Source organism: Schistosoma mansoni, chromosome 4, assembly GCF_000237925.1.
Source record: "Schistosoma mansoni strain Puerto Rico chromosome 4, complete genome".
Taxonomy (NCBI): Eukaryota; Metazoa; Platyhelminthes; class Trematoda; order Strigeidida; family Schistosomatidae; genus Schistosoma; species Schistosoma mansoni.
Window position 1 is genome coordinate 1,089,629 of NC_031498.1, and position 13,335 is coordinate 1,102,963.

Below are 13,335 nucleotides of genomic sequence, written 5' to 3' on the forward strand. Positions count from 1 at the left end.
CTCAAATAGATGTTCAAAGCCTGTAATCATTCATTTATGATACCGATCATCCAGAGTCCTAAAATCATTTTTAATAAATAACCCGCTTTGTTTGAACAACAATAGCCACACATGAGACTCCTGATCTTCGAAAATTCAGTGGAATTACATATATTGAAGGTTTGTAACTAAAAATTGTAGTTCAGTAATAGAATGGTATATATGGATCTAATTCAGTCATCATGAGATTTTCATCTTGTAGAACTATGTTATGGTATCTGTTAGTAATTCATGTCATAAATTTTGAGTCATAAATGTGAACAAATCAAAATCACTTTGATCCTGACTCAGTAATACTAAATTGCAAACTTTAAACCTAATGACATTAAATTCGGTCAACACATCAAAATAATTCTGTACAGCAATACCATTCCTTGAACGATAAGGTTGGTATGCATGATAAAACTTTAGAGACGATACTTATAATAAGACTAAAATTCAGACGGTTACTCTACATTGTGTCGGATTAACGTTACGGTACATTGATTTTAGTTGAAGGCGAATGTAAACATATCTGATAATCAATCGATAGATAGATAGACTATGGATTGTAATGATAATCACCATTCCAAACATCAAACGGAGTGACTTCACAAGAAAACATATCTATAACACTCTTATTCAACAATCCCCTTTCTCACCATCTAAGTAACAAAAATAACAAACAACATATAAATGCTCTTATATTTGGTCATTTCATCAAGGAAAACAAAATATGTGCGAAGTTAGTACAAAGAAAACAGAAAGAAATATTCACAAATATCCACAAGATAAATCCCATTCAATTCTTTAAATCTTCAGAACCCTCTTTGAAGATATAGTGTACAGTAATGATCCAATTAATTATCAGCAGCATATTCACTAATCATACCTTTTAAAATGATTATATATAAGTTAGGCAAGTTGTATAATTGAAAAGTTCTTAGTATGATTCAAAATCTATTCACATAATAATAAGGTCAATGCCCAAACTTTTCATAACATTCGGTAGGAATCAGCAATGAGGTTTAAAACATATGTCCACCTTTATCCAGAACTCATAGTTAATGGAAAGTAACTGAAGGCTCATAGACACATTAATTTATCGAACACTTAACCTCTATAACTTAAACTATATTTAAACCATAATGTTGATTACCGGGTAGCTTTATCATTATTAGAAAAGGGTCAAACATGAAGTCACGTAAATAATCTAGCGAAGGATTTTGTTCAGTATGTTTTCTTGGATTTCATTTAGTACTACTTTGAGTTTTTATAGAAGACATTTTACTCTACAGTCTCCTTACCTTCTATTACCGGACATAGTACAGGAAGAAAGAAAGATATGAATCAATTTTGATCTTATAGTTTAAGGGAAGACAGAGAGTGTATACACCTACGCCATAGTGATCAATTCTGAGTCATGTCACCCACAGTCTCCAACCATTGGTTACGATAGTCACGCAAACCCCAACCAAGTAGTCTGCACCCTCCTCAATACTAGTCAGCATCGTGCGTCGTGGTAATCCGTTTTCAGGTATACGTAACATGTGGCCCAACCATTTCAGTCGATGAAGATTCATAACCCCATCAACTGATTAACCATCATACCCTAATACCCTGTGTCTAACCTCACTATTACTTACCCGGTGATCCCTATTCAAAAAATAATTGCACAAGATTTATTTAACAAACTGACGTGTGTCTAGACAACCAAAACCTTTGGATCGGTATAAAGTGTCTTGTAAACTTTCGTTAATAGGTCGTTTTGAAAAGTTATATTAAAATATCCTTGGTCTTGGGGATGAAGCTTAGAAGTACCGTGATGTACATGATTTTGAATGGTGCTTTTTTAAACAACAGATCAGCGAAATGTAACCCACTGATTCTCGGACTTCACAGGTATTGACGGTACCGAAAATAGCAACAGGGAGGGAATGTAGCTATACGAGTTTGTCACATTAAATGACTCCATGAAGGCGACACCGGTGGCGTTGAGATTCTTCGTCAGAACTTCCGAGATGATTCTTACGCTTTCAGCTTTTGTTCGATATAGTGTTTTGGTTAGGATTTTTCATCAGTGAAGAAAATCCTGTCACAAAATTGCCCTATTTACCAATTTTCCAGAAACGCACTATGCATTATACCCCGTTCATTTCAAACGCAACGTTCTTCGGTGGGCGTGTTTAGTTCATTATGTTAACATGATTCTAACAAAATATCACAGCTAGCGAATTCCGATTCTTTCTGCGTTTGATTTACACGAAGAGCACCAAACGGTAAATATAAACCTATACCAGTGACATCAAGTCTAACTCACAGGGTCTTGAAAAAATTCTTATATTTTTTATGTATCTTCAACATAACATGTCTAGTGAAATGAAAAAGTCGATCACAGTATTTAGACAAGTGCTGCTAGTGCAAAATAATACTACTTACAGAGGTATCCATAATGGGAGTGAAATTCTAAAACTAGACCCAGGTCACCAGAGACTAACTGAATGAAAGCAGACAAAATATATCACAGAAAGTTGATGATCAACCAGAAATCTTGATGAATATTCAACATTTGGATGATATCTTTCGTTATGTCGAGGTCAGTAGGTTGCTTGTATACTGTTGGATTCAGCATTTGTTGCAACATATCTTCAAGCTTCACCTATTCACAAGACGAAGCCGACCGTCTATCATATAAACCAGTTCGATTGATCGTATCATTGAACTGAATAGCCTCATCAATCATATTCCGACATGGTAATTGCATTTCGTATTTGAAAGAGTAGTTGCACTCCACCACATTCGTTACAATAGTATACCTCATAGTGTGATAGATGACTGAAAATGTATTTCCTGACAACTTGATTATTTGACCAACTTCTTTGCATATTTCAATTCTGGGCAGCTGACAGGCTTTCAGATTGATACAGTTCCTTAAATCCAAAAAATCTGGATTATTATAGATTACCATCCTCTTACGAACTCCCTTTTTTAATTAACACAGTCCTGTGCGGGGCCGGTAGCCACTTCGAAAAAATAACTGGAATGCACAACGCGAGACGTAACACTCGTTTTAAGTTGTGTTTCGGTAAACGATGTCTTGATTTAGGATGAACAAATCAATGTTCATATGCAACAGTGGTTGTTTTGTATTTCGAGTCATATTACCGTGTTTTGTATCTCAAGTCTCAGTCCGAGTTATAACAACTATACACATAAACGATGATTCAGTTAATAAAATATCTGGGGGGATTCGATTATCGACTACTTTCAGCATAAATAATATCAGAACTCACCTGGGAAGATTATGAACGACAAAATGAATGACTGTCACATATTTAATTGTCTTCAGATTCTGAAGGATGTTTACAATGTCGTTTCGAATTCGAACGATGAAATACAATCCTAATTATAAAAGGCAGTGGAATAGCAAGTGAAGATTGCGGTGATCAATGAAGTGAAGTAAAAAAAATCAGAAAATGTTTGCAATACGATTTCCTTTAACACTATTTCTACTCGTAATACTTAGTACAGGTTAAATAAACCAGATTATATTTACATTTTATAAACACTATTGTGAAACTGAGGAATTTTGAGTCTTCAAGTCTAATATTTGACTAGTTATTTATCAAAATGATAAATTTTTTTTACCAATGTAGCATTTAGAATAGAATTCAATATATTCTTCAATTGATAAACTTCAACCTACGAAACCAGTTTTTTATGTTGGTACAAATGTTGAGCGCACATAATAGCTGCCTAGCATATAAGGTACAATTTTGTTTAAAGTGTAGATAAATTTTAGGAAGCTTAGTCTAATAAGCGTAATAAAGACTATCACTATGCATAAGGCCCCAAATGCCCTGGTACGGCCGAGAGTGGGGAGAGTCCGCTCTCCCTCTCCAAATGCTCTCACATGGCCACTCCTATATAGCCTCTGACAGGGAAGTCCTACTCACTGCCTTCTCGTGGCGGGGGTGTTGTCCACAAAAGTGAGAGGACGAAAAGCGAATGTCCGGCGCCTTAACCGGGTTGGTGGACACGGAAAGTTCACCTAGGGGAGTTGGAAAACCCTGATTCCAAACCAATGGTGCACATGGGCTCCAGTATCCTGAGGGAACAAATGGCGTATGAACCAATTGTTGGTCACTGTCTACCATGGGAATGCATCTCTTTACGACGCTCCACTGCCTTGTGGATTAGACCTTTAGGTCAAAGGCTCCGAGTGTGGCCCCTTAAGAAAACCACCTGCTTCAGTTTGGGCACCTGGACAGTATCACAGTCCTCACACAAAAAAGTGTGGCGCATATGTATCTGGTGCCCCTTTGTACCAATATGTATGTGTTTAAACAAAATAAATAAAAAATAAAACTATGCATAAGCTTACTGACTATAAGGTCAATGTTGGAAACTGAAGGATCTCTAACTAGGCTCTAGTTCTAATAGAACCAGAAAACCACTAACAGTGAAACGCTGTTGGAATAAGAGGCATGTATCTTGAATAACTAGATAGATTCAGTTTATCAATTCAAATATACGTATAAGTAAATAAATATGACATGTGACACGGTTTCTAAAAATGTAATACGATGCCCAAAAATTAGTTCTAACAATCAGATCTTAGGGAGTTAGTGACCTGCCAACTGATTTCTTCCAATCTATCATGTTTATTTTACATAAATATTTTGTGTATAAGCATTTCATTGTATAACATGAAAGATTTATATTTCTAGCTAGCAGTCTTATCTTCGATTTCAAATCAATCGACGAATTACGTCAATAATTCCTTCTCGTTAGCAGCCACCACTCTATCACTTTATATCATTGGATATTGCCTATTAATCCGCATGTGTTCTTTTCATTTCACCCACAAAATCATGAAAAACCTTCACAGAAAAATGAATATATATTTACACTGGAAAAATATCTATATCCGACAAGTTAGCTAGAGTATGCAAGTGAATCAAAGTTTATACAGACCGGAATATGAACATAATCGGTCGAATGGGCATGATTTGCCTACAAATGTGGCATTTTAAACCAAACATCTGGTGATTAAAAGTGAAGGGCATTTCAATAAATGCACAGGAAAATGTATTTATCATCTAAGCACCTTATATGAGACTAACTTGTATTATGGATGGTAATATTAACTGAAAAAATCAGTGAAAGCAAGTAGAACTATTTTTTTAGTGAAAGTACAAGAAGTAACCTGAAAACAGTAATGGTAAACTTTCTTAATCTGCGGTCTTGACGTCAACTTCCTAAAGCTTACTCTCGTAGTATAAACCGTTGACTAACCTTGTTTGATCAATAATATTTCCTCTTTGGTCTTGTGTTGGAGGTAAACTTGGTCCTTGTTTGGGACCTAATGAATAGGCTAATCGTTTTAATTCACCAACAGAAATAGGATTTGTTGACTTTGATACTTGTGAAAGAGCTTCTGGGTTTGTTGAATGCCTTTTTCTATACTCTTTACTAATTATGACGCGTGGGATTAAGGAGTTAGATGAGTAGTGCTTCATAGTTTTGTTATTGTCAGAGGGTACCTTGCTGACTAACAACGATGTATTAGGTTTCGAAATATTCTCCAAGTATGGTCGACAACTTAAAGCTTGTTGGACAGAAAGGGGTACTGAACGTCTAAATAAAAAAAATAGAAAAGAAACAAGTCATCAAATAAATTACAAGTACTTTAACTTTTCCATACAAAGTAAAATGTGAAATGCTACATTTAGTTATTTGAAGGTCATGAGTGGGGAGTATTCATGCTTATTTGTAATCTGCATCAAAGTTTACCGAGTAGGAAGAGGATTTATTACTACTGTAATCTGCACTTCGCTACGTTATTGGATGATATTGATGCGGTTACTTGGCACCCACAATATTTTCAACCCAGACCCCAGATGATAAAAAGACGAAATCAAGCCTGAGAATATACATCTTCAGGGAAAACAGCATTCATCGCACACGGATTTCTTTTCCAGTGATCAATAATTAAATTCCAATAATCATAGCTCAAAACGGATTTTACGCTAAACAAGTGTTGAAACAGCCTGAAATAATTACTAGAATACAATGAAGTATAACACACTGAGAAAATTAGTGGTTGAATTTGTCAAAATATAGTTGAACGTTAGACCGGGGATTATCACATCGGATTAATCTTTGATCCTACTCTTAATCGGTTCTTATCACAGCATATTTTCAGTAACTAGCTTACACCTACTTAGCTTGCAAGAGAGCATTAACTCCTTTGATTGACTCCTGAATTAGATAAAAATCAGAATTTTCAATAAAGTGTTAAAATAGTTCTATTGTACTGAGTTGAAACTTAGAGAACTACTACAATCATCATCAAAAAGTACAGGTATTTATAAAGTTATCTATGCAAGATACTCATTTTCCGTTGACCGGAATCCATCAATAACAGCCTATCACGTCAGAGAACAAACAAACCTCCAGCTGAAGAGGAAATTAAGAAAAGACGCTATAAGTGGATAGGAACGTTAGGATCGACAAGACATTTATTTGGCTGTAAAACCTCAGGTAAGCAACAACTCTGTTAGCGAAGTTCTATTCTCTGATTGTGAAGCCTGGACAAAGATGTTCACCAGCTAACAACGTATGATCACAGCTATCGTCAGAATAATGTTCACTTTAATGCTCTGTGGCAACTCTATGTAGCTAACTCTGAAGTTGAATGGTATGCTTTCTGATGCACAGAGTGGTGTACTATAATGAAATGAGAATCAGGACATAATATCTCACCTAATAACAACCTAATCGGTATCTGTTTTAGCGTAATATTTTTATCAGTAGTGTTAAATTTATTAGATTTAAGGTGATGTAGTTATATTGAATCGTTACTGACGATTATCTATTGAAACTAAGGAATGAAAATTCGACCATCACAAAAGTTAAGGTCATCTTACTCCTGTCGTGAAGTTACAACGAAAACGAGTATTTCCTTAAAAAAAAATCAGACGCTACTATTGCTAAGACAATAAAAAAAATGTAGCAGGAACACAGTAAAACCTATAGTGTACAATACACTCACTTTGGGGCAACTGATAAATCACAAGGTGTAGAAATAGATGGATAATTAGTAGTGGTAGTAGCAGTAGTGGAACAAGAAGCACTGAAATTACAGGCTGTTTGATGTTTGTCAAATAATGTAATCCCAAGTTTCCTCCAATAAAGCCGAGAATCATCTAAAGCATCATATGACTGGTAGGCGACGGACTCGTTAGAATGCATTGAATTTTCTTGTGAAACCGGTAGAACATTTATATCCTGATTAGTTGATATTTCTAATTTTATAGATTCTGACAAATCAGATTTTACTGATGTTGATGCTACAGATGGTGACGGAAGAATTGAAGGATCTGGAACTGATGTTTGACAGTTAGTAGAAAATTTCTGAAGATACTCGTGTTCTGTATAAAAATAATGTACAGAAAGACATTAAGTAATACGCGGTTTATTTTAGACACCCCCTTAGTGATTACTAATACTTGACAACTCGACAAGAAGCTTTTCTCATCATATAATAATTATCAGTCAAATATAAATAAACAGCCCAACATCAATCAATTCTATAGTAACAAAGTGTGACCATAAATAGTATATTTACCTTAAAGGTAATATCAAACAACAGTAAGTCGTAGTGAAAAATAATTCACTGAAGTAAACGAAAAATATTGAAAAATGTACAAATTATTCGCTGAATAATCTTATATGAGCCAACAGAAATACGCAAAATAGTTACATAATCTCGTATAGAAGACTGAATAATTCGAATAATGCCTACTATACGATAAGCATTAGCTAACCGACGGTTTATAGTCATAGATGAACCATAAATTAGGCGGCAAACAAATGAACTTTTTGTGAATCTAAATTGATCTAATAAGAAAGGACTATGCCAAAATATTGTTTTATCTAACAGTTAATTATTCTTGGCAGATGGATCATATTATAAAACAATGAGGACTGACTAAAATGTATGAGAAGCAAAAAACGTGACTTTAAAAATCACTATCTGTATATGTTGCAACAAAAGCTGCAAGTACATATTTTAACCATATGGCTCTTCTGTTGCAAAAGTGACTGTAATGACTAAATATGTAGGACAATACAGTTGTTTAGTAATTAAGCTAACTCGTATGTGTATGATGTGAAAGCATTTTGAGACCTAAACCTGTAGTGGCAACATAAACCATATACCCATTGACCCGAACGGCATGTAAAAGCGTATGCAACTACAAGGCATAGGCAATAAAAAGGCTCGAAATAGGTGCACTGCCTTACGTTACTCTGGACTTTTCTTAGTAGCACCAGTTATTCTCCGTTACATTCCTCCATAAATATTATTTTATCATTTCTAGCCAACCGATTGTTTACATTTAGATTTTCTCCCTTGATAATCCTGACGTCTATCGGATTTCTAAATGACTTCTCTTAGCCATTATCAAAATAGACAAAGTGAAAACTTAGGCATAGAAATATATTTTAATAGAACACTAAGTTAAACTACGAAATCATATGTTCATCAAATGTTAAAGTTTCTTTAGTGATGGAAACCAAGTATTATTATTAAACCTGACTAAATATTTAAGATAGCTGCGCTGCATTCGATAAAATCCAATGGGTGATTTCTATTTGTCTCTTCACATTAACCATTCGTTAACAATCAAATGGCCCAGAAAAGTATCTTGTTAAAACTTATCATACCGATCACGATGGACAAGTGAAAAACGTCCAGTGGTTTAAAATAATAACCAGTATAAAGTTTGAGTTCATCCGATAGCCTTACCCACTTTCCTGGAAATTCTCGCATTTAAATGCCTGCATTCGTACAGCTTCAAACGACATTCAGCCACAGTTTCATATTCAGGTGCATAACAAACGTGTAAAGAACCTCCGTAGAAAGAAGAATCATCTAATAAACGCTTGGCATATCTAGATAACATTTAAGGAAAAATCTCATGAATTTTACAACGAAAAAGAATTTAGCTATCAAGCTTAATTCTCATAAATACGTAAAAGGAATACGTTCACACCTTGCGGCTTTGAGATTATTATACTTTATGACAAAAACATCAGTAAATGTTTCTTTGTTTGGATAGTCAATAATTTTCACCACACTTTGGACATTCCCATACTGTTTGCACCTCTCCTTTAAAGGGTGCTCCAGGTCCAGTGAGGGGACTCCAAATATCAGGAGATAACATGATTCATCAGCTACGGTGAAGACCTGGGAAATAAAAAGGCTGCGAGTTACCTTTACAGCTGTTTTGCGCCTACCATCTCGATAAGCAGGGCGAGTGAAGCATGGACCCACTTTAGCGTGATGAGAGAAATGTTTGGTCTGGTTCTCGAACTTCATGAATTTAGAACTAGAAGATACGAAATAAGATAAATTGTTTGCATTGATGATGGTCAAAACGGATTATCTCATGGGTTTCGAGGTCTAAAAATCAAAATACAGTGCATGGAATAAAGGACATTTGATAAATATCAGTAAGTTATTAGCCATAAGACGTTTAAAGTTGAAAAACTAAATCGTATTTAGCGCTTTGTGAATTTATCCAGCTACTAGTGCTCTTCGTTATGCATTCCGCATATATTTAGTAATCAGAAGTCAACTAAAATCACTACGCCAAAAACTGATCACTTTTCCATTGTTCATAGAGATGACATATGGATAATACAGGGATTGGATACACGATACCACATACCAAGCTTCCTGAATTAGAAAATGACTATCATCAATGGCTTTGAGCATCGTACCAAACGTATCTGTCTTCTTGATGCAATGATCATGACAGCCTATGATGATCATGTCTTAACAAGTAACTTGATATTTTACTATTCCTCACGAAAAACATTAAGACCGGAGACAATATAACTCATGCCTGAAGATGAAGATAAACGTACTGCTGACCACCTTGGTTAAACGACAATTAAGTGATTCTCACGGAGCCAAAATTAAGGGCTATGCTGTCTTCTTGTATGTGAGACGGGGCTAGAAAAGGTCGTAAATAAACAAACCACAGCTCCTCCCATCTGACGTTATGTTCAGACTAAAAATATACATTGACTACAGAAACAATCTGTTCTGAAAATTTCGCATGACAGGCTTCAGATAGCTGTCTTTTAGGCTCCCAGATCGATGAGACAAATAATACTAATCCAGTTTTTTATCCCAACATAGTAACTTTCCGTTAGCCTATAGTTTGGTACTCAGAAGTAATTCAGGCGCAGCGAAGAATGCACATTCGTTCTTTAGACTCCGCTAAGTAACGAGTTCCAGTACTTACCCATAATTTCATCTTGAAGTAATTATTTTAGCCCCCAAATGCCCTGGTACGGCCGAGAGTGGGGAGAGTCCGCTCTCCCTCTTCAAATGCTCTCACATGGCCACTCCTATATAGCCTCTGACAGGGAAGTCCTACTCACTGCCTTCTCGTGGCGGGGGTGTTGTCCACAAAAGTGAGAGGACGAAAAGCGAATGTCCGGCGCCTTAACCGGGTTGGTGGACACGGAAAGTTCACCTAGGGGAGTTGGAAAACCCTGATTACAAACCAATGGTGCACATGGGCTCCAGTATCCTGAGGTAACAAATGGCGTACGAACCAATCGTTGGTCACCGGCTACCATGGGACTGCATCTCCTTACGATGTTCCACTGCCTTGTGGATCAGATATTTAGGTCAAAGGCTTGGGGTGTGGTCCCCTAAGAAAACCACCTGCTTCAGTTTGGGCACCTGGGCAATATCACAGCCCTCACACAAATCGAATGAGATTTGTGAGGCGTATATTTATCTGGTGCTTCCTTGTACCAATATTTATGTGTTTAAATAAAATAAAATAAAAATTATTTTAGTTCTAGATATATTCTGTTTAGTTCACACTACTACTGATGCTTTTATTTCGACTCCACCTTTCATATCATTCCTTTCATCTTAACCTTGTGTGAACTGTGACTTGTCCTTAATAATAGGCTTCCTGATTTAACTAGTAGGACATACAAATTTATATTTAGGGTATGTGACTCACTGAGTCACGAAACACTGCGATAAAAACTACCCCCTGGAAACACAAATTACAAACGTGAATTATCACATTAAATGTGTGATGACCTTGGTTGTGAATAGAAAAAAATTATTGTTACGGCTAATTCAAATGAGAAATTTAAGCTACTTAATACAACTCGTTTTGAATGTACTAACAGGTAACCAAGATAGCTTGACGACACTGTGTTAGTATTAACAGATCCTTTCACCGAAAAGTTGTTCGGTCTAGTCTCAAGTATAACTAGTTATTTTTGAAATAACAAATGACTTGTTACAAAGCATCTAAGATCAATGCTACGGTAAAAACAGAAGTCAGCGCCTTTCAAAGCCGCCCGCCGTTTCGTTCCAACGACCTTGAAAGGCTAGGCAAGAGGCGGTCATTCCGTATTTGAGTTGTTGAGATTCTGTAAGGTGTCCGTTGTTTTGCGAGAATATCAGGTTTTATCATATCTGAGTCGCGTTTCGCTGCAGTAAATTTACGAAATCAATGTGAAAAGCGTTAATTTAGCTTCCTCTGTTTTGTAGTGTACACCTTGCCTCTTTTGTTGCTTCGTAAATTGATCTGGGATATCCTCAGTGTCCTTGTTTAAAATTTGTTAGGGTCCACAAAACATTGTATTGAGAATCATTTGACAGTCGAAGATGCTCAGAGTTTGTGTGAATCGTTGTTTTCCGCAAGAATTAAGACGAAATCTCGAGTAACCGGTAAGTCTTAAATGTTTGTAGTACGTTCTTCAGTTATAAAAGTATTTTCCACAGAAATAGCTTTTTTAACAATTATTAAGTGCTTTTTGTAGTGATTCTTGTTCAAGAGATTTTCCAGTGGACTTGAGCGAGGCGTTTCAACGCATAATACTGAACAGGCGTTTCGTAAGCTGGATTGAATTTGATTGTGCCTTAAAGGAGTTCCAAAAAGTATGACTCAGTCTTCATTATGTTTAACTTATTTCTATTCACATTAAATATATTATTTGGTCCCTAGCATAAATGTGTTTTTCAGAAGTACTAAGTATCATTGTTAATTGTCGCGATACGATGGGTCAGCGTTGATAGTTGTGCGATTTCCATGTAAAACCTTACAGATTAAGCAATCACACGATAAATTTACTGTTTTCGGACTAGGTCTATTATCAAAGTAGTATTGTAGTGAACAAGAACACGACTGGGGACAATCGAATGTATTTTAGCACAACATTACAGAATATCTCATTAAAATTTGCGAACCATAAAATGAACAGTCAATTTGCGAGATAACAATAAATTGTCTCAATTTGACTGTTTCTTCTGCAAATATCTGTCCATGGTCTCCGATTATAATTGTTCATTCATTTTCGTGCCGATTGCGTGTCATTTCTGTTCTCTCCTTATCGATTTTCTACTGAAATACATTCAATGCCTGGCCATTGTTATATACTACTTATGTGGATATCAGTAACCCACTTCACAGTATTAGCACCGAAGTAGACTACAATTACACATACTAACAAGATTTATAGTGCAGTGGTCTGTACAGTTGTCATATTTATATTTAGTAATTCGTCAGATGAATAAACGCGGCAGTAGTCAATATGAAACACAGTTATCGTCAATTCGTAAATTGTTTCTCCGCATAATCTTCTATATTTAGAAATCCGCTAACTTGTTCACCTGCATAGACTTGATTATTAGAAAGGTTTAGGCCTTTCAATTAGTTGACAGAAGTCATAAGTTGTATGACAGAAAACGTACGGATAGCTTCCTAGCTTACTCAATGTGATTCTGAAAAACAAAAAATCAATCGTGAGACAAACGGTTTAGATTCGTTATCAGTATCAAATTCAATAAGTAAATGAAATAGCAGCTGATCGGATGTACCAATATGTGTCTTACTTGCTGTAAACAGTTCTCTTCATTTTCTAACCCTTCTAGATTTTCGTCTACTTATTTGGTGTTAACAAACAAACTGCAGGCACCGAATACACGGATTCAAAAACTTTAATTAGTAACATGAAATCAGAGAAAAATCCAATTACAGCGTTCATAACACCATTAGCAATTCATTGTTTACATAGAATAATGAAATAACTGATAAGCACTATTTAGATATTACTCATCAACATGCATTGAAACATTTTTATGATCTGGTCAGTGTTTTCGAATTATTTTAAAAGAAATTTATTTGTTAACCCCATAGCGGACATCAAAACTGGTATTAACCACGACATGTTTTAGTTACCATGCTCAAAACAAACACGCATAGC

General features: G+C 35.6%; 2 protein-coding genes across 2 annotated transcripts; both read right to left on the reverse strand.

The window, feature by feature from the left end:
- Positions 1-704: 704 nt before the first annotated feature.
- Positions 705-8,892, reverse strand: Smp_158860 (hypothetical protein; the record flags this gene model as incomplete). The annotated part of the gene is made up of 5 exons (XM_018796494.1): positions 705-910; positions 3,312-3,420; positions 5,317-5,658; positions 7,076-7,454; positions 8,838-8,892. 4 exons carry the CDS (start codon positions 8,890-8,892, stop codon positions 3,354-3,356), a joined length of 843 nt encoding a protein of 280 aa, XP_018651630.1. The 3' UTR covers positions 705-910; positions 3,312-3,353.
- Positions 8,893-9,049: 157 nt separating this feature from the next.
- Positions 9,050-9,862, reverse strand: Smp_158850 (hypothetical protein; the record flags this gene model as incomplete). The annotated part of the gene is made up of 2 exons (XM_018796495.1): positions 9,050-9,416; positions 9,759-9,862. The coding sequence occupies 2 exons, from the start codon at positions 9,860-9,862 to the stop codon at positions 9,050-9,052; spliced, it is 471 nt and encodes a 156-aa protein (XP_018651631.1).
- Between the last annotated feature and the right edge of the window lie 3,473 nt (positions 9,863-13,335).